General features: G+C 46.8%; 1 protein-coding gene across 14 annotated transcripts in view; it reads left to right on the forward strand.

Moving 5' to 3' along the window:
* Positions 1 to 21789, forward strand: part of CLASP1 (cytoplasmic linker associated protein 1) — a 271441-nt gene that overhangs the window by 230000 nt on the left and 19652 nt on the right. For all 14 annotated transcript variants that reach the window (XM_042954165.1, XM_042954159.1, XM_042954160.1 and 11 more), the window contains 4 exons: positions 8019 to 8169; positions 12175 to 12421; positions 14889 to 15079; positions 16850 to 16978. In XM_042954165.1, coding sequence (XP_042810099.1) covers positions 8019 to 8169; positions 12175 to 12421; positions 14889 to 15079; positions 16850 to 16978 — 718 coding nt within the window. The remainder of the gene's footprint in view (positions 1 to 8018; positions 8170 to 12174; positions 12422 to 14888; positions 15080 to 16849; positions 16979 to 21789) is intronic.

Genomic DNA, 21789 nt, shown 5'->3' on the forward strand with positions numbered 1-21789 from the left:
TGCAAGCATTGGTCTTACAGACTCTGAGTCAGTGGCTTTAAATAAGAAAAATGCCTTGTCCCAGCATCTGTAGACTTCTCCATCTGGCCAGAGCCTGTGGAAATCTCTGCATGGTGACTTTAGTGACCCCCCCCCCCCCCCGGTGTGTGTTGGAGCCTTCCATGGCCTCACACTGAGTAGTGGCCCTAGAGACCAGACTTGACAGTGCCCAGATGTGTGAGGGTCATACGTACATGCTGTATTTGTCTCCAAGAAGGCCACATCTTTGAGGTCTCTGGGCACAAGGATCGGGGGCTGTGTCTTCAGGGTTGCCGACACCAGGATGACAAGAAGATACTTCAAGTATATGCCATCTTCCCTTCAAGGGTTGCCTCTTTAGTAGGAAAATATTACAAGTGCTTTAAATTCAGATTTTGAATGATCAAGAGTCTCCCCAAATCTTCTGTCATGACCAATGAAGTCCTCTTGAGTTTCTCAAGTTGTCATCTAAGTATTTGGAGCATACCAAATTTGTATTTTTCTCTTGGTGACACAAAGTATTTTGTATACTTACAGTATCCTACCATTTGTATTGCCCTACTTATAATCTCTCTAAATGCCCCTGGTGCCATGTTTAGGTAGAATGAAGAATGATGTCACGTCTCCAAGTTTGGTCTGTGTTGTCATGATTTTGGCAGGCTGTTATGATCAGACAATTGAGATCAGAAGTGAGTGAAAATATGTCTGAATTTCCCCAGGTGTCACTGAAGCTCTGCTATTTTTTTTTTTTTTTTTCTATGTTAACATCTGTATCTTAAGCATATGGCTAGTCTTAAATGACCAGGGTCTGCTGTTAACGGTAAAATCAGAGTTCTCTTTCTTGGGGCAGGGGAGTGGGGAGGGTTTTATGGAAAACTTGTATTCTCTGTAAATTGTTTCTTTTGTCTAGAAGTAATACTTCACCATTAATTGGGAAATCTGCTCTTCCATAATACACGATTCATACTCCTTATCTTTTATTTCATTATTAGGGTGGCACATTCCTTAGGTAATAAGCAAAAGGTAAAATGCAAGTTAAGTATTTTATTATTATATGTGCTACTAGTCTAAGTAAAGGATCAGTAGCGGCTGCTAGCATAATCCAGCAGAGCTAAGAATTGGCTGGGTGTTAATCTTCATGGATCCCCAAATTATTAAAAATTTAATTTATTTTTCCAGCTCACCATTTATTTTTAATTGGTCTGGTCATAATTTTTATTGTCAGGATTGCAGATCAGTGGAAGGGATTAATTTTCAATATTAATATCATTTTGAAGATTAAGGCCAGTGGTGGCATAAATGTTTTCTTGTCAACAAATTCCTCTTTAGGGAATTATTTAGTTGTGTGGTTTCTTTATTTTTTAAAAGAATGTGCCCTCCGTCAGTGCGTACCTAGCCAGATGGCCTTAGCCAATTTGAACTCACAACCAAAACTGTCCAGAAGTGGGAAAAAAGGCTTCCTGTCATATCACTGGAAATACTCAAATAGGCCTCATACTTTCACCAGGAAAATTATAAAAGAAATGAACTCTTGCATTAAATAGGAGAATGGACGAGGTCACCCCATTCCTAGGGAGGCGATAGACAAGTTCCACCACACATAATCCCAGAGTTTTCTGAGCAGTGCTCTTGAGGCATTTATTTTCTGTGACCTGCAGTTCTTTTGAATCATCTTAACCATAAAATGTTAGCTTTGTTATTCTTACAGGAAAAAGTCATTACCAATTACTGCTTTTTAATCTAATTTTTTTGTATCAAAACAAACTGTAGTATTTTTTTTTTAGTCCCAAAATTCTAATGCTCAGATCATGGTGTGTTATTAGCAAATATTCTAAAATGATGAAAAAATCTGATTTGATAGTTACAAAAAAATTGCTAACGAGGAAGTTGTTTTTGCAATAGTATTAGAGAAGCCGGAGCTAACACTAAACCTTGGTGAAACATTCCATTAATTGTTTTTTTGTGTGAAGGAAGAATTACTCCTTACCCCTAGCTAGTAAACAAATACTGCTGGGTATTTGAAGAGATTTGTAACCTGGAGTTTTGTCTTTAAACACATCTGTATATTTTAGCTCATTTTACCCAGTGTGATTTGTGTTAAATGAAAAACCGAGTTGCAAGGGGCTTCAGAAATCACAGGACATCCATTCCTTTTGAGATGAGAAAGCGGATGGCCTTCCTCGCCCTGGTCTGCTGAACGTTCTTGACAAACGTGGTGTAGAGCAGAATGACACTAATGACAGAGCATCCCCTCTGTTACCTCCAGCAATAAAGGGTAATTTTAGGTGGATTTTACAGCCATTGCATCAGAGGATCAACAGTTTCCATAGAAGCCAAGTGGGGATTAACTGGGAAACTCAGCCTTCCGTAAGCTGTGGAGGGGCTGGTGCACCTCTCTGCTTTCCGCTGCACCTGTTAGCAGAACTCCAGGAGACATGGTCACCCAGATTCTTCTTGTACCTCTGCCCCGATTCAGTGTGTGACTTAGAGAAGGTCTGTGGGCCCTCCTATGCTGTGGTGACCTCTCCTCTCTCCACTTACTTGCCTTCCAAAATAAGGCCACAGCTGTCTTTGGTGGAGACTAGCTCTCAGGACTATGATGAATGCCAGCCGCAGGCGGTGCTGCCCCCTGGGGACGTGGTCTCTGATGCCACGACTCCATCCTGGGCCTTAGATCACATTTCCTGCCAGGTCAGCGCACGCCTCTCCCAGTGTGTGTGGCTCTTCTGAATCGCAGCAGCTGTTAGAACTGTCCGTCAGGGCCTCTGCAGACCCAGGCCACTGAGTGACATTCACGAAGTGAAGAGGGCTGCCTGTGTTCTCAGATGCATTTTAATTCTCATAGTAGGTGATGTGAGTAGGGGAATTGTAACCCTCTAGTGGTGCTGTTACTCTTTCAGAAGGAAATTGCTTGTGGTGGCCTCTGAGCTCCCATCTGATTGGATCCTGGCCTCAGGGAGCACCTTGCCCCCTGCTTGAGTGCTCTGGACAGAATGGCACGTTCTCTGAATCTTCCTGCTGTGGTCCCTTGGTTCTCGTTTGAATTAAGGCCCAAAATTCCTTGTCTGGCTCTTTGTAAGATAGTTGGTTGCATTACCCGAAACTGAACATCCGTGCCTATTTGTGTGTAAGTGCTCACAGTGTCCTTCCCCGTGCACACACACACCCCCAGTCTTACCCATGGAATCTTATGTGATTTAAACATGTAACACACGATCGAGAGGGGAAGGAATAAAGCAGCCTCATCAGGGGCCAAACTGTAAAACAAAATTTGTTCGGTTTTCCTCTGTATGGTGAAGTGTACATTTTGCTGCAGTTAACTCTGACAGAGCCTGGTCAAGGAAGGAGGAGACCGGAAGACATTCAGGATATCGTGTCTTCCTGTCCCCTCCCCCCTCCCCTCCCTGTTGCCTTGTGTTGTCTCTCTCTGATTCTCCTCTTCTGATCACTGCAGTCGGTTATGGGGTTGGAGTGCCGATGGGCTATCGAAGCACCCACCTCCCTTTTCTCAGCCTAACTCCATTCCCACCGCTCCCTCCCACAAGACTCTCAGGCGCTCTTACTCTCCCAGGTAACAAGCTACCTGTTAACCTTGTCCGAGGTGTCACAATATTATTGCCTTTCCAGGGTCGTCTCAGGTCTTGTGGAAAGCCTCTGGCTTAGATGAGCAGGAGTAGAGCCTTGGTGAGAAGTGTGAGCAGGCGCATGGTCTCTGTCGACCCGCATGAGTGCAGCTCCTGCCGTGGCCCAGGGACAGATGACTGTTTCATCAACTGGCCAAATCCGTCAGCACCCACTGTGGCCCAGGCAGAGCTGAGCCCCCCACCCCGAAAGGTGCCGGGGCAGTGCCGTGCAGTCGAGGCAGGCGAGAGGGGCACAGTTTCCTTCGTATTCTTCTCAAGCAGACAAGGCATTCCCACCCAGAAGCAAATGAGACCTGCCCTGTCCCAAACCGTACCTGTAGCGCTCGTCCTGCTGTTGATGACGTGGACTGCTTTCTTGCATAAGGTACCCTCACGTGGCGATAGTCTGATCCAGAAGGGGAAGTCAGGAGGTTTTCACTGCTGCATCTCACTGAGGTGCCCTTGCCTCTAGGCAGTGGAGGGGTCGGTATCTAGAAGAAGGAGGTGGGGCTTCCTTCAGATTTAAGACAGATGGTAAATCAGTGGGACAAAGTAGGGCCCATGGATTCCTTTAGATTACTGCTTGAGAGTCCTTTAGGTGCTTATTATAAAGGTCCAAAGATCAGAGGACCCCTTCCCTTGAAGCCTATAACTGCATGAGCAGAGCATAGGGCAGTTCAGCCATCTTTGTGCTGTGCAAAATGAGTTTGTACCCTCTGATAGGATGGGGTAAAAACAAAACAGAAAAAGGTCTGCTACTTCTGAATGCTTCACAGATAGCTTTTGCACAGAAGCTTTACGTTTCTACTTTTGTGTCCTCAGCACAATGAAGCTGTACATATGAACAAGTCTGCTGTGTCGGGTTTTAACAACACCTTTCTTTTGAAACTCTTATAGCTCTAAGAGTAGCTTCCCAAGTGTTCAGAGAATCCTATAATGACTGTTACTAGATATGCAAGGTTAGGGAAAAGGCACAGCAACAATGTGACCACTGCTGTGGTCAATGTTAATGAACTGTGTCGCTTTACTTCCTTTCTTAAAAAAAAAGATGAGCCAGGCTTCGAAGTAGAAGTCCCATTTATGACTCTTCCAGTACACTGACCTGTGTGCCCTAATGGGCACTAAGCTTCACCCCCAGCCACTCTCAAGACCCCATTTCCAGAATCGTCCTTCACACATACACAGTAACACAGCTGATGCTAATAAATACCCATAACTTTTGTTGGCCGTCGGAGGGAGAGAGCATCGACAAGAGACTTTTACATTTAGAAAAACCTGTCCGTTACATAAAAATAAGAGGAAACCTTTGTCTCTTTGCTCTCTGTCAAAACTGTGTTGATGGCATAACACGGAATGATTATCCTAATTCCATACCTAGAATCTTAGTGTCCTTCCCACTGCAGACATATTTTCCCTACAAAATGACAAAAGAGGAAAATCTGAGAAAGCAACCTTCCTGCCTCTGGTGTCTCTGTTCTTGGAGACCTGACCTCACCCATCTCCCCACCCTTGATATGGTCCCTTTACAACAGGGCAGGTCCAGAGCTCTATTCTGCCCCAGTGTTGGGTGGCATGGCCTGACCTTAGGCCAGTGAATATTGACCCATTGAGCAACTCTTCCTAATCTGAAGAATTCTAAGGAAACCCTCTGGGGTCTAATCGCAGTGTTTACAGGAGACCGGGAGCTGGCCTGTAACTAAAGGATTACATCTCTGAGCTAGGGGGCAGGTGGCAGACTAGGGTCTACCTAAGCAAAGCCTCCTCTGAGAAAGCCACTGCGTCCCTCTTGCTGTGCTCTCTTATGTTCTGCTGGCCGGGGCCCCAGTATCTGGGATTCCCCGATGACAGCTTTCGTGGGAATTTCCTTTTTCCCTACAAAATGAGGGCTCGTAGGCATCGATTCGGAAAAAAACAAATGCCAAAACATGAACTAGCGAAGAAAGTAACGTTATCTGGTTCGTGTTGGAGAAAAGCAATGCCGTCTCTCACCTGCTGCTCACAGTTTTAGCTTCGTACCAAGGAGATACTTCAAACCTCAAGTCTAAAAGAAGTGTCACCCCGGATTGCAGCCGGTCACGCACGTGTACTCCTCACTATTAATTGAAAGTAAGAAGGAGGAGCATTGACTGGCAGAATCCTTTATTTTCTTATTTTGAGACGAGGCTATAAAGTTCTGTGAACGGAAGTGAAATATTTTAAGGCCATTGAGGTTACGAATAATGAGATGAATGAAGTGAAAGCTAATGTTATCTGAAGCGACATATGGAAAATAATATTGTGACATCCCTTAAAAAGCTGAACGTTCCGCCAGACTTGCTCTTGTCCATCTGTCATTCTTTCAGTTGTTTTTTTTCCTTTTTTGCATGGGCTATGCTATTATTTTTGGTTGTTGTGATTAAAAGTATTTTAAGGCATCTTTTTTACATCTCGTATACATAATTTTTTGTTTGAGTCATACTCAGTCTTTATATATAAAAAATAGTGTACTGGCCAGATGTATAAATGCCTTTGCTCCCACGGAAGCTGGTATTGTGTTGTTCTGGAAAGGAGGGGCAGGGACCGACCCCCTGTGCTCCTCGGTCACGCTTTCTTCACATTAAAGTGATGTTGCCCCATAGACAGACAACCTTATGAACTTAGCAGGGGTTGACATCTTGAATTCCATTCAGGTTTTTCCTTCCACTTCCCGTCAGTATATACACGGGACTTTAGCTGTTAACATGTTCATTCACATTTCTTTGTGTTTGCTGCCAGAGCCCGTCTTTGAGTTGGCATGTATTTTTGTGAGCTCTCCAAGCACAGTTGGGGTATAGATTTTCTTTCATTCATCAGAAAACAAGAAAGTTCTATCTGGGCGAGTTTTGCAATTTTAGGCAAATAGCTCCCATCTCCAAAGGTGAGTTCAGATGTTGTGCCCCAGCAGGACGTGTCCAGCCACAGAAAACACCTGGATGGTTCCAACCGCGAGCCAGTAGAGGTCTGGCTCCTCCCAAGTGAGGACCGTCGACCTCTTATCTTGCTCATCTGCCCAAACCATTAAAGAAGAAAGAAAAGAAAAGGTGGCGAGGGGGGCTTAGTAAATATCATTTGTTTGTTAAGCTACAGGAAACAGCCTCTTGTGAGAATGGACAGGGTTGGTTGTGTCGCACGTAGGAAAGATTCCTGCCAGCGATGGTCTAGTTTCAGTTACTTCTTTTGAAGAACGAAAGACTGCGTGTCTTTAGTCCTGAATGATGTTGTCGAATGCTCACTTAAACACACCCAAGGATTCTTTGTCCCTAGCAATCCTCAGTGTAGCTCCAAGACTTTGTGGAAGTTCACTTACACCAACTCATCTGATCTTTTCTTCGAGTTTGTTTGAAACATGTGACACTCAAATGAACACAGTTGTTTTGCCTTTACCCTTGGTTGACTGTTGCTTCATGTTTTGCCTTCTTTATGCTGTGCTTTATCCTGTGCTTTTCTTGGATACTCTCGGTGAGGGACGGCGGGCTGTTCTCGGGACCCGCTTCCGTGCACTCTCCGGACCGTGAAAGGCTGCCTGTTGACACCCTATACATGACACCCAAAGGCTACTTGGGATTTTTGCTTAGTTTCTGATTTTGCTCTGCTCAGCCCACTAAAGGAACAATCGCTGGCATCACTTTTCTGTAAGGGACGAATGTTTCTTGCTTTTTGAAATACTTCTAGACATCCATCTAGGAACGTGACTCATCTGTATAAGATCTGTTTTTATTGTAAAACGCAAAATGTCAGCACCTTGGAAGAGTTTGATATTCACAGCAAGCTCCTGGGTTAGATGGCACGAGAGAGACTGTCGGGAGCCTTTTGGTAGGGTGGATCTAACTTGGAATCGTTTTTGAACGTAGGGTTTTATTTCACAAGTTTCTAACCCCGGTGAGCATTACCCAGTCTTGTGAGGTCGTTAGCTTTGCCCCTCTGAAACTTGCTTGTGACACTAGCTTTATTTTGAAATGCCCACCCCTCTTACCCGTTTGTACATTTGAGACCAGTAACAACCAGACTCCTTGTTTCCATCTTCAAGATACGAAAGTTATTTTTCCACTTTCATTACCTCGTGCATTGTCACCAGTTGTCACCCTTTGAGTTCTTGCATTCTTGTGGTTATTGCTGTGCCCCCCACCGGGTCTTACCGAGTGCTGATGTGATGTGTTTGGGGCCTGGTTTGACAAGGAACACGTGCAGTTGTCCAGTGGTGGCACTCTAACAGGTGTCTCCTTTTCATTCCAACTCGCCTAAAGACACGAAATTGTAATTATACCTCACTCCATAAACTGTTGGAAGTAATTTATACCCATGCCTCAAATTTATGCGTGTGCTTCAATTTAAGAAATACAATATCTTTTGATCCTTTAGCATGCTGGAATATGATACAGAGAACCTGAACTCTGAAGAAATTTACAGTTCTCTGCGTGGAGTTACAGAAGCCATTGAAAAGTTTAGTTTTCGAAGCCAAGAGGATCTGAACGAGCCAATTAAGCGAGATGGCAAAAAGGACTGTGACATTGTAAGTATCCCCAGGCTAACAGAGAACTGTATTTCGGTGAAGTGAGAACTCTGAGGACTGACCACGTGAACACTGAGCTTCATCATCATTTGTGTCTTGTAGCTAGAAGGGTATTATCTTAAGAGGCCCGAGGCAACTTTATAAAATTTTGAGTGACCCCCAGCTCTCTTTGTGAAGATTGTAAACTATCTTGTGCCCCTGTTTGCCTTTGTTTATCCTGGACATATTTTTGTTCCTGTGACGTGATGAAAATAGTAGGCCTGAATCAGAAAGCAGCGTGGTTCTCTGGGAGCTGTAGTTCCTGCAGAGGCAGGCAGATCCGTGGGGAGTGGTGGTGCGGCAGGAGCGGGCAGGGCTCAGTACTGATGAGTCAGGCTGGGCCAGTCCCGGTGCTCAGAGGTGGTGCTGTCCTCGGAGCTGCGTGAAGCAGAGGTCGAGGGGAGTGTGTGGTCAGATAGGAGGACGGGCCTGGGAGAAAGCAGAGAGGTGGCAGGGGGCATGGCATGAGTTCTCTTTGCAGTGGCTGGCGTGCAGAGAGCGGGCCTGTCATGTTGGTGGCCAGGTTTGGGGAGGAGGCTGCAAGGGTTGGCTCAGGAAGTGTACTCCCTTTCCTGCTGGTGTCTGACTCCACTCGGGGGTCACTGGAGATTTTTAACCAAGGAAGTGGCGTGGTCACACTTAAAATTTTAGGAAACCTGCTGCCCCTCTGAGATGGAGAATGACTCTGGAGGAAGTGGGGTCGGTAAGGCATGAGCTGAAATAACAAGAGTCCGAAGTCTCTGGCTGGAACTGTTAGGTGCTTGTGCCGTTCAGTGAGATCATATCACGGAAGGAGAAAAAATGTGTGTTAACCCCTTTGGAACTTAATGAGTTCAGTTTTGGATGTGTGTGACTTGGGGGACATAGGGAGTATCCAAGCACACATACTCCTTAGGCCTTTGCAGATACCAGTCTGCAGTTCAGGCTGGCCGCTCGGCCCGGAGATGAAACATTGAGAGACGTTGACTGGTTGCCTGATGGTAACTAGAAAGTGAGTGAAATCAACCAAGTAAAGGGTAAGGAAAAAATCCTGGGGAGCATCAACACTAAAGGGAAAGACGGAAGAAGAGGACTTGGGAGAAGGGCTACAGGTTATTATTGCATGGGAGACCAGGAGAGTGGGGTGTCAGAGAATTTAAAGGAAACTTTGGGAAAGGCCTTGTAGCCAAAGAGGTGATGCTGCAAAGACAGCGACCGGTCAGACGAAGGGAAAGGACTCTGCTGGATTTTTTTTTATTTTTTTATTTTTTTTACAATATTTACAAATATTGTATTTTAGCTGAAAGTATATAAAACACACATTTATTCACCATTGTTCTGATCTAGAGCCACATCCTCTTCTTGGAGAATGGACCCACGGTTTGGATTTCCATGTTCTTCTTCTCAAATAAACTTTACGCACAGTCCTGGTCTACGGTTTCCAGATCTAGTTTCTTCCAGGAGCCCCATCTGTTTTGTGAGCACCGTTCAGAGCAGAGCTGAGCATGGAAAGCAGAGTGCAGTGGGTTGAGGACCAGTTTGAGTAACAACCTGGACATTGAGGAGGGATCATCCAGGACCTTTTCCCCGGGGAGACCTGCCCCGTCTGAATGCATATGGGACCAGTTAGGAGAAAAGTGTGGACGATGCCGTGGCAGGGCGTGGGTGGTTGGTGGACACGGGTCCTTGAGGACATGGCAGGGGAGGCACTCTGGGCACTGGTGGCCGTAGCTGGGAAGCAGGGTGGGCAGGAAGTGGAGGGCATCCCCACTGACCGCTCCCACTTTCTGTGGGCAGCAGAAAGAGGCCGACCTGACTCTGGGAGTTCAGCTGTGGTGAGGAGAGTGGAAAAGGGCTTCCAGAACACCTGTGGGGAGCGAGGGCTCAAATTAGGGAATCCGAAGCCCTGCTAGGAATAATAGAGGCCCTAAGAGAAGGTGGATGCTTTCGTGTATATTTTTCTATTTCTTTATATATATTTATGCATCTGTATGCTTGGAGAAGGCGGTAGCATGTTTTTGTTTGTTTTTGATGCAAGTGACATCACGGTGTGCATTCTGTTGAATGTAGCATGTGAGCACTTCCCCCCACCCCCTCCCCGTCTGCATTCTCCTGTGGGAATTTTTATGGTCAGGTGAGAATTCGTCACATGGATACCACAATCATGTACTCAGTGCCCTGTTTTGGAACATTTGAGTGATTTCCGCTTTTTCAAAGCATAAAAATTCTCTGGCGAAGTTGAAAGGGGTGAAGCTTGCCGAGTGAAGGTAGCAGGCGAGGCATGGAAGCAGGATTGTCATTGGTGGGATCGGCAGGATGGGGTGCAGGAGCCCCCAGGCCAGACAACAGGGTGGGTGGCAGGATAGGGGAACATGAGAGGACGAAGTGGAAATTGTTGAACAGGTTCGAAATTCACGATCTTAGCTGCTGATTAACGGAGTGTGAGCGAAGAAGCTGGGCTGGGTGTGAAAATGCATTATGTGTGAAAGACTCGGGAGCCAGTGTACCTCTTTGGTTTGATAAGTGACCCAGTGTAATAAGACAGACCTCCATAAGGATGAATGTCAGAGCCACTAGGAAGACAGTTCCCCAAAGCAGAGATGAAAACGTTCAACTTGCAGGAGAAAGTCCATCCTTATGGGTGATTACAGAAATGCAGCAAACATACATTTGAGGCTCCACTTTATTTCTAAATTGTTCCGCTTTGTTTCGGGTAGAAATTAGAATATTTAATGCTTCAGGATATGAGGGAACTAGTGTAATATTGGTGGCATGGGAACTTGATACAGTTTCTTTGGAGCTAAGTAAAATTATATTCGGCATAGGTGATTTTAAGTTTCATATCCTTTATCAAGTAATGTAACTTTTGGCAATCTGTGCTAAATAACAAATGCAGCAAAAGGTAAGAAAGGTATTATGTTACAGTGTAGTTTATTTCAGAGTTGTCTATAATAGCAAAAAATAGAAGCATTAAAAAAAAAACAGTAGGAGGGGAATGGTTGAGTAAATCTTACTAGAACACAAGTAGAAATAGTGGTGTGATTAAACAATATGTTATTTTTTTTTAATTTTTTTTTTAACGTTTACTTTATTTTTGAGACAGAGAGAGAGCATGAACGGGGGAGGGTCAGAGAGAGAGGGAGACACAGAATCCGAAACAGGCTCCAGGCTCTGAGCGGTCAGCACAGAGCCTGACGCAGGGCTCAAACTCACGGACCGCAAGATCATGACCTGATCCGAAGTCGGCCGCTTAACCGACTGAGCCACCCAGGCGCCCCATTAAACAATATGTTATTAAATACTTTATTTACACGGGACATTCTTACACTATGAGAAAAGCAAAATATATGACAGAATGTGTGCCGTGATTCCCACTCTGCAAAGTCTGCACGAAGATAAGGACTGGTTTAAATATACAAGTTTAGAAAGTAAGAATTTTTTTTAGGGGCGCCTGGGTGGCTCAGTCAGTTAAGCATCCGACTTTGGCTCAGGTCATGATCTCACAGCTTATGAGTTCAAGCCCTGCATCGGGCTTTGGGCTGACAGCTCAGAGCCTGGAGCCTGCTTCGGATTCTGTGTCTCCCTCTCTCTCGGCCCCCTCCCCCACTTGTCCTCTCTCTCTCTCTCTCTCTCTCTGTCTCTCTCTTTCCCTCTCTCTCCCTTTCTCAAAAATAAACATTTAAAAAAAATTTTTTTTAAAGAAACATTTAAGTAAAAAGTCATCACCACCTACAAAACAGACTTCAGATGTAAATTAACAGACTTTACATGTAAATTAGCGAGTGGAGAGGGGAAAACATAAGTGTGTTCAGTTCCTGCTCAGGTAGTTTATGAATTGGATGGTTTACAGATTGAAACCTAATAACTATCCTTTGGTCAGTGGCCAGATTTCAAGGGAGAAATCTGGCTGTCCCAATACTTCTGAAAATGTAAAGGAAGAGTTTGTTAAAAGTCCTAAAAAGGAACTGACTGTGTGCCGTGCCTCAGGGGTCCCGCGATGGTGGAGTTGCGTCGCCTGCCACGGAGGGCCGGGGAGGCAGTGATGTGGTGGAAGGAGGCAGAACGGCCCTGGACAACAAGACGTCCCTCCTCAACACCCAGCCCCCCCGCGCCTTCCCTGGGCCGCGGGCGCGAGACTACAATCCCTACCCCTACTCGGACACCATCAACGCCTATGACAAGACAGCCCTGAAGGAGGCCGTGTTCGATGATGACATGGAGCAGCTTCGAGATGGTTTGTTCCTCTTTGCTTGACCCCCATCCAACTCCCCACCCCCCCACCCCCACCCCACCCCCGCCATCCAGAGGAGCTTTCTGTGGCTCTCCCTGGGCACAGCAGCTCTGGGTGTAGAGGGCAAACACACATGCAGACAGTCCTTCGTTTAGCCACTTAATGAGCCCCCACCATGTGCTTAGGCATGGAAGGCACATGTGTGCACAGAAGCGTGCACAGTCCCTGCCCTCTGGAAGCCAGCAGCCTGGCTTTCGTAGAGCCAGTCACGAAACCAGGAACTACCGGTGACCCAAACTTAGGGCTGCACACTGTGCAGTGAAGGGAGGTCAGCTGTGCCCCTCAGGGAAGGCTTCCGCGAGGCACAAGGGCCTGAGTGGAGGTCAGAAGCGCGAGGGGAGTAGCAGTTAGCGGGTGGGAGGCAGAGGCTCAAGCCATCCCAGCACAGGCTCAGCGTCTGTGTGTCCTCTCCCAGCCCTGAGCTATGGAAGGAGGGCCCGGTAGCACCACTGAGAGCCCCCCGCTTTTCTCTCACACCAGCGTTTTAACCAGGCCTTCCTGGAGCTGCTTTGGTTGACTTCTGTCTCGTAGTTCAGAGAGAGGGGATCTGGCATATACTGAGCTCCTGCATTACCATGTGCTTTCCGCTCAGCTGCTTTCTGTACATATCTAATGAGATAGAAGGGATTATTCCCATTTCACAGGTTAAAAAACTAACATTCAGAAGGGTTAAGTTACTTGCCCCAAATATAACATACTTGGCACGAACAGAACTAGTCTGACGACGTGCTTTGTTTTCTGACACTTGTGTTAAGACCAGTGTCCATTACTGAGTAACCGGTGAGTAAGCGTGCATTGGAATGATGCTGTTTTTGTCTGGAACTTAATTAGTTCTTTTTTCACCTGATTGTCACGTTCACATAATAGTTATTTTTTCTTTTAAATATACGTATATATCCGTTTTGTTTCCAAGCCTTTGTTTTGTTTTTCAGTTTTAAATGAAGAATTAAATCAGAACCCTAAATTAGAGCCCTGAACAGGTAGCATTCACTGTGTGTCATGAAGTGTATAGCTTGCTGGGGACAAGGAGGCAAATCAGACACAGTCCTTGGCCTCAGAGCAACTCATGGCCTGTCCTAGAAAAAAGACCTAACACAATGGCACTGGAAAGAGGGGGCGCCTCGCTAGAGCAGATGCTGGTTTCAGTGGGGACACAAAAGAAGGGGAACTGGGGGGCGCCTGCCTGGCTTAGTTGGCAGAGCACGTGACTCTTATTCTCAGGGCTGTGAGTTCAAGCCCCACAATAGCGATGGGATCCTAAGACAGAAATGAAGTCCTGCAGTCGTTTGAAGGCACGTGCCCAGGTGGTTACTTGCCGTGGGTAGCAACCCTGTAAATTCCCAGGGATTCCCAGTGTCTGTTCACTGGGCCCAAGGCTAATGGCTTGGTGGTTATTATGAATTGCACTTTTTAGGAGTAGTGGGCTGTTTCCTTTTATTGTTCAGACAGTTGACACATCATTTAACTTACCCATTTGTTGGTCTTGTTTAAGATAGAACAGAGATTGGGGTGTTGGTTGTTCCCTATTTACCAACTGCGTAAAAGGCTTCCTAAACTTACTAAATTTATGTAAGGCTTACCAACTGACTAAAAGGCCTAAAGAGAAAAGTGGAAAGGCAGGGGGGAAATGATTGAGTTCTTTAACATTTCGAACTTCCTGTGTGTTTGTTCCCTCACACCTTAGAAGCTAAAAAAAAAAAAAAAAAAGAGTATGAAAATACAAATTTAAGTAGGTTCTAATGATTTGTCTTTGCCTTTTCATCCTTTCTATTGAAAGGAAGTGTTCAGAGTTGAGGTCTCTTTAAGTTCATGGGAAGAGAAAGGATAGGTCTTTCATGGTTGAAGCCCTTTTGCTAAGTGGTTTTGGCACGTTGTACAGTCTGTGCATAGACAGTCCACGCACAGGCTAAACACCTTGATTAGTATTTGTTTGCTGTGCTAGTTACTAAGCTCTGGACATTCGGGGAGGGAAGGAATGTCAGACGGGTCAGTGAGGAGGGCCTGGAGGAAAATGTACACGTGTCAGTGGGTGTGACGGCGGGAGGGGACTGTCCAGGGGTGGCCTGACTTGGAGCTGCTGCAGTGGAGATAGATTTGGGGGGGGGAGGAGGACCGTCACGGAGAGACTTTTAGATGGCTTCTCCTGTTTGTCTGAACTCGAAGGGGGAAGACGATGGTGGGGGAGGGTAAGGATGTTGGTATTGGTACTTGACACGTGTTCCCACATCTCTGTTTTCCTGTTTGGTGAGACGGCCTGCTAAGGGTGTCACGAGCGGGCAGCAGAGAAGGGTGAAGGGCACGGGGCAGGAATGATGGAGGGGGGCTGCCTCTGGGAGCGGAGAGCGGGCGGAGGGCGCGTCCACAGCCCGGTGTCCTTGTGAGGTGACTTTGTGTCTCGGTGTCTCTCCAGTGCCCATTGACCATTCTGACTTGGTGGCTGACCTTCTGAAAGAGCTGTCCAACCACAACGAGCGGGTGGAGGAACGGAAAGGCGCCCTGCTGGAGCTGCTCAAAATCACCCGGGAAGACAGCCTGGGCGTCTGGGAGGAGCACTTCAAGACCATTCTGCTCCTGCTGCTGGAGACGCTCGGAGACAAAGACGTGAGGCGCCTTCCTCGTCCTTGCGTTCCCCCCTTCCCGTGTGACGGGCTGTTAAGTCCTGTCGTTCTGGACTTTGGCTTCAGCTTTATTTCTGTACTGTGCCTGCTGTTTACATCAAAACGTTTTCCAAATATTTTCTGAGCACCAGCTAGTGAGGTCATGTTTCTGTCAGAGACGGGCCCCGTTCCTAGCTTATTTATATGTGTGTTTTCTTCTGTAATGGGGTTTGTAGGAGTTGACGGAAACTTGTTCCTGCTTCAGGTTACTTTGTTTCACACAGAATTTCTTAAACCTTTGTTAGCATGGAATGGTTTTTTACAATGAGGTTTTTTTCTGTGTGAGTTTTAGGTTTCATGCGTAACTGAGAAATAGAGAAGTTTATTTTTTAAGAGACCCTACTAGATGCTGCCTTCCCTGAAGTTCTCTGTAGATGCAGCCGGCATCTGTGAGCAGCAACAGTGATTTTAACTGGTTAAGCAAGCAGTTCTGGAGCAGGGGTTGTTTTCTGTTATCTTCTGTATTATTTTTTAAATCAAAAGCCCTCTTTGCCCTGTGACCTTTGAGTGTGACCAACGAGGAATTTGTACCATGCCCGGTCCGTAATCCACACCTGGCACCACGTAGATGACTCTTAAAGGGGGGAGTAACCTAGTCAGAGCCCTGCCTTCTCCTATCTGTGTGCCGGTCCCTTGTGCGGAGACAGCAGCAGATGTTGGGAATTGTCTGAGTGAAACTCTAGAAGTAAAAATCCACCTGTGCACTGGGCTTTGTGGAGGCCGCGGAAACAACGAAGCAGGTGTGATGAAGAACTCAAGGGCAGGACCAGGTGGATTTTGAGGAAGCTCAACACAGCCCACGGTGAAGGTCCCTCTCGGGGTCACGTTGATGGTGACTCTGATGGAAGACGGGTGCACAGGGGGCCGGCGAATGCGGTGGCTCTGATTGCTTTCTGATGCTTCGGGTTAATGGTTTGGCGGAGGGTGGGGACAGACAGAAGTACAGTGATGGAGGAGGGTGGGGACAGACAGAAGTACAGTGATGAAGGAGCTACAGTCACTTCCCTTACAGCCTGCTTGGTTGGTCAGGCTGTGTTGGGAGATAGGGTGATCTCACGTAGAGAGCAGGTAGATGGTCCATTAGTGAGCCAATAGCACAGACGAGTGACCAACAATCAGGATGTAGTTTTTGGCTCAGTTTGGTGTAAACCCCTTTTCTTTTACTGAGATCAGGAGCCCGTGTGGAACGGTTTTCCTCCAAACGGCACAGCTTGGGTCTCAGACACCTCGAGGCATGTACACACGACCCTCCCCCGTGATCTCATCACACAGAAGGTCGGGAGTAAAGACAGGTCTGTGGCTGTCTTACAGGTTGTGTTGATGAAGTGGTTAGATGCTTGTTACCTGTTCTTTACCAAAGGGTAATTTGCATACCGACATCTCAAAAAACGTGGAAATCCTCCAGGAGATTGATAATGAACTTAGATGTATTGTCCTCATTCGGTCTCATTTGGTCCTCTTTTGGCTCATTCCAGAAACCTTCCTCAGGTCTTAGGTGCTGGGTCCTGGGAATGTCAGCGTAGGCATAGCACCCGCCTCATGGGACTGGCTGTCTCAGCCTGTGCCACGTTTGCAATGTGACCTGCGTTGGGTGCCAGCAAGATGCCAGGGGAGCCCAGGGCTGGGTGCCTGGCCGTGCCGGGCGCTTCTGGCTAGTATGTTCAGTGAAGCGCTGTGTTGTTTGCTGACGTCTTCCTTTCCTCTTGTACTCCAGCATTCCATCCGAGCACTAGCATTGAGAGTTCTACGGGAAATTCTGAGAAACCAGCCCGCAAGATTTAAGAACTATGCCGAGCTGACGATTATGAAGACTCTGGAAGCCCACAAAGACTCCCATAAGGAGGTAAGCCGGCCTCTGGCCCAGGAGTGCCGAGCAGACGGGCCTGGGGGTGCAGTGAGGGTGTGGGGAGAGAGGGGTGTGGATCAGCGTGCAGCCTGACTAGGAGTTGCTCCCTTTGGGGGGCACCTGGGGGGGGGGCTCAGTCAGTTAAGTGTCCGCTTCTCACTCAGGTCGTGATCTCACAGTTCGTGAGTTCGAGCCCCACGTCGGGCTCTCTGCTGTCAGCATGGAGCCTGCTTGGGATTCTTTCTGTGTGCCTCCCCTGCTCTCTCTCTTTCGCTCTCTCTCAAAAATAAATAAGTAAGCTTAAAAAAAAAAAATGTGAAACAAAAAAAGAGTCGCTCCCTTAGAGCTCAGCCCAGGCCGTGGTTCAGGGTGACAGTCCCAGTGCTGGTGTGGCAGCTGAGCGCAGGTGCCATTCAGGGCCTGGTGCCACTTGGTAGGTTCCTGACTCCCACATGTACAGCAGGCCTGACCTGTCCTCAGGGATTTCCTGGTTGGTGGTTCCCAATTGCTGTGGTCAGAAGGAGGGGGCTGCCGTTTTCCTGGTGGCATTCGGCACCTGCCAGACTGTTGTTGGGAGATCGAGGTTGGCTCGAGAGACAGATGTGCAAGTGCTGGAACCCACGCTTCCTTGCTCCACGACCTCGGACAGGTTCTTTCAGCTTCCGAGTCTCAGTGTGCTTGTGGATAAGGTGGAGGAGGACGTTGTCACAGTTTCTTGTGAGAATTGAATGACATGGCCAGTGATGACAGAGGTGCTACATATACCTGTCGGTCTTCCTCCCTCCCCTCCCCTCTCAGTGTGCCCCTCTCTGCAAGTTCAGGATGAATGGAGGCAGCCATGTCCTGCCTTTCCTCGCTCCTGAACGTGTAAAATGCTAACAACTGTCCTGGCACCTCAGACGCCTACTGGAGAGTTGGAAAAATGTGTTTCTGTGCCCCGCACACTTACGACAGGCTCTGATTGGATCCGCAGTAAGTCCAGCTGGTTGCTCGTTGCCTTGTCCAGCGCCTGGGGCTCACCAGTCCTTCGAGTGCCTAGAGACCTACAGAGAACAGTGAAATACAGATGGTTTCAGTAACGCCTTTCCAATCAAAGGCACTGTGGGAAATTGGACTGTATACTTAGAACATTAGAAAACCTCAATGGATTGGACCCCAAATGAGAATAACCTGCTTAGTTGAGTCTCGTGGCTCACACGTGATTCTCATGGGCACACTCGTGGATTAAGGGAACGGCAAGAATACGTCAACAAAAAGAATCTGGACCCCAAATTGTGCTGTTTCTCTGTTTAGCAGCTTATGTGGCTGCCCAGCGGTGACAGGTTTGATCTCCTGAAACCCGCACCACAATTGCAGGCTCAACAAGGGTAGGGGTCTCCCACTCTGTCTAGGCATCTCCACCTGATGGGCCTGGCACAACACAGGTTCATAAAGTGATAGATACGTTTTTGTTTGGTTTTTTTTACATTTATTCATTTTTAAGAGACAGAGCACAAGTGGAGGAGGGACAGAGAAGGGAGACACAGAATCCGAAGCAGGCTCCAGGCTCCGAGCTGTCAGCACAGAGCCCGATGCGGGGCTCAAACCCATAAACTGCAAGATCATGACCCGAGCTGAAGTCGGACGCCCAACCGACTGAGCCACCCAGGCGCCCTAAGTGATAGATACGTTTTTAACCTGTTGACGCTTCAGAAATCTGGCTTCGTCGTGTGCTAGTACAAATCACTCATGTTTGAACAGAACGCTTTCCTGTTACAATAACTCATGTAAAATGTGAGGACCCGTGAGCTAACGTAGCCAACGCCATTATTCCTGAGTGAGGGAAGAGGGTCCAGAACATGCTGTCATTTGTCAGGTGACGCATGGCAGGTATTGGCAGAACCAGTATGTGAAGCAGGTTTTGTGTCTCTTAGGGCAAGTGGCCTGGCCTGTGGTGACCTTTCTCTCTTCTTTTTTTAAACCCTAATAGCCTCTTCTTAAATACCTGACCAAAAACCGAAGTAAAACTGTTCTCTTGGAAGCACCTGATGTTGTTTCCTCTGGAGAGGACCTACTTAGAATGTAGCATCGAGGTGACACTAAGCCCTCCGTAGTGCGTGGTGCTTACTGACTATCCCCTTGGAAGATGTCTGTGTTTAAAGCTGGCATCCTGATCTTAAACTGTGAAACTTTGCCAGTGGACCCTAAGAAGTACAGCTGAGCAGAATTAAATAGTCCGTTTCTTACTGAGCTGTCTTCTTGAGGGATCTTGTTTCTTTGGGGTGTTTTTCCTCCTGCAAAATGAGAAATTCAGTAGAGAAAGTTCTTTGGCGTGAACTCTTTTAAATTGCCTGAGGGACAGAAGCAGAAAATACCTGTTGCTTAAAGTAAGCTTAGCAGCCCTTAGTTGTCCTGTGGGATCCCTGTGACCCAGGGACTCCTTACTGCCGTCACTGATCACCTGACCAAGCAGGTGGGGAAAACATCCTGTTCCCAGTAAAGGAGTGCCTTTATTGGCAGGCCTGCCCTGCTTTGCATACTTCGATACTCACCTTGAGTGCCCTTGTATTTTCCTTGTGAAACTTCACTCTGTCACTTGGCCAGAAGCTCCCAGCCTTGGGCACTTGTGTATATTTAGGATTATGTATGGTTTCTTTGTCTGTCTTTTCTTTTGAAATTCTTCTAGTCTTTCTCTTATTTTACCCAAACTATCTCCATCCATCATTCCCTTTTTTGTTTGTTTGTTTTTTAGGGCAGAATAGTTAGACGCACATCAAGTTTGTGCTGTGGCCATCTTGTTGGCATAGAATATATTGCACATGGTAGTTCTCTAGTGTTATGTTTTTTTTGTCACTACATTCAGACATGGTTCTGACATTTATTGGGAAGGATCTAAAATGTTTCTAAACCCAGTGACTGTGTCAGTCATGCAGAAGCAGAGTCTACTCTCCTAGCTAATTGGTACTTCCAAAGCATGTTCATTCCATTGAGCTTTCCTGGAACTTCCCTCTCTTAGGAAACTAGTTGGTTTTGTATTCACAGACAGAACCCAGGCTTCGGCAGGACACAACAGGCTGACACAAGGCTGCTCTGGGACCTTAGCCCCAGATGTCCCTCCTTGCCCGCTGGGGCAGTGGCCACACTGTGGTGCACACTGGGCAGTGGCTCTGGGATTGTAGCAGTGAAGGACAACTTACTGAAATGCCATTTCTAGAAGTTGAAATTTGTCATAAAAGCTCTCAGGGGAGATGAATATCTCATCCTTTAAGCCACAGTCTGTGTTCTCAGGGTCTTTTAAAAGGAACCGTGCATGCAAAACATGTTTGTTACACATTGGAAACATACCAGGCAGTAGATCTCGCTCAGGCGTCCCTCATCTTAAGCCAACACAGATTTAGTAAGCACCATAGAGGATTTGGATACCAACTTAGAGTTTCTATTGAAGAAGTTGGTGTTTGTCAGCTAAGACATGGTTTCATATTCCTTATTTGAATAAGTACATCTCCTTCATTACCTGACTCCTCCTTTTTTTTTTTTAGTGTTCTATTATAGTTTTTTTTAATATGAAATTTATTGTCAAATTGGTTTCCATACAACACCCAGTGCTCATCCCAAAAGGTGCCCTCCTCAATGCCCATCACCCACCCTCCCCTCCGTCCCACCCCCCATCTACCCTCAGTTTGTTCTCAGTCTGACTCCTTTTTATCTGTTTAGTAAATAAACATTGCTACAGAGTTTCAGCGTCTCCTTAATGAAGTCACCACGGTTTACAGTAGTGTTAGCTTGTAGCAAGCATCTTAAAAAGGGCTGAGGACTTGTTAGTGACCTTCAGAAATCTGAAGCCCATTTTCTGTTTTAAAAGAAAACTCCATTCATTTAAGTCTTCTCATCTTAGAATTGGCAATCCGTTTGTTAGGACTGGCGCAGAATCTCTCCTTCATCGATGAGGAGGGGATTTAATAAGAGAATCCATGGTACGAATAAGATTCTAGGGTCAGCATGGGGTGTGACTCCTGAGGCAGAAAACCTGATTTTCAGTCCACTGTGTGTGCTGTCCAGCTGTGTTGTTGGGTCTCATCACCTCTGGGTGAGCCTGTTATAAAGCTTGACTGTCATGAGACTCAAATACAGGACAGTGTGGAAAAAGATAAGAGAGAAAGAGTGTGCGTGTGAGCACGTAAGCTGGGAAGGGGCAGAAGGAGAGAGAGAGAAAGAGAGAGAGAGCGAGGGAGCGTGTAAGCTGGGCAGGGACAGAGGGGGAGAGAGAGAGAATCCCAAGCAAGCTCTAAGCTCAGCTGGGAGCCTGATGCGGGGGCTTGATTGCAAGACCCAAGATGCTGAACCAGCTAAGCCACCCAGGTGCCCCTGTCATTGAAACTTTTTGATCATTGGGTGTAGCTTTTTCTGAACTTGGCCACACTGGTGAGTATTCAGTTGTATTTGTCTATGAAAAGAAGGAAATGTCAGCATCCTTTTGTGTCCCATACTGGCTCACCAGATGTTTCTTCGTCTGGGTGTTTGAGGCATCACAGTCCAGCCTCAGGCAGTTTGGGGAAGTTGGATTCTTATGAAACAACCATTGTTTGTCTTTGGGGGCTTTATTTTAAATCATAGAAAAGTTAATTTTACATTCTAGGACCGTAACGAATTACAAGTAGAGCTACACCAAATTATTTTAAACAATAAAAGAGGAGGTTTCGGGCGCTTGTTTTCTGACTTGGGCTTCGCCCTGCTGGCGTGGTGTGTTCTCTACAGTCATTTTGACAAGCGTCCTGGCCAGAGAAGAGCAGTGGTATGTCGGGGAGGACGTTTGATTTTAGCAAGCTGAT

The sequence above is a fragment of the Panthera leo genome, chromosome C1 (assembly GCF_018350215.1).
Source record: "Panthera leo isolate Ple1 chromosome C1, P.leo_Ple1_pat1.1, whole genome shotgun sequence".
Classification (NCBI taxonomy): Eukaryota; Metazoa; Chordata; class Mammalia; order Carnivora; family Felidae; genus Panthera; species Panthera leo.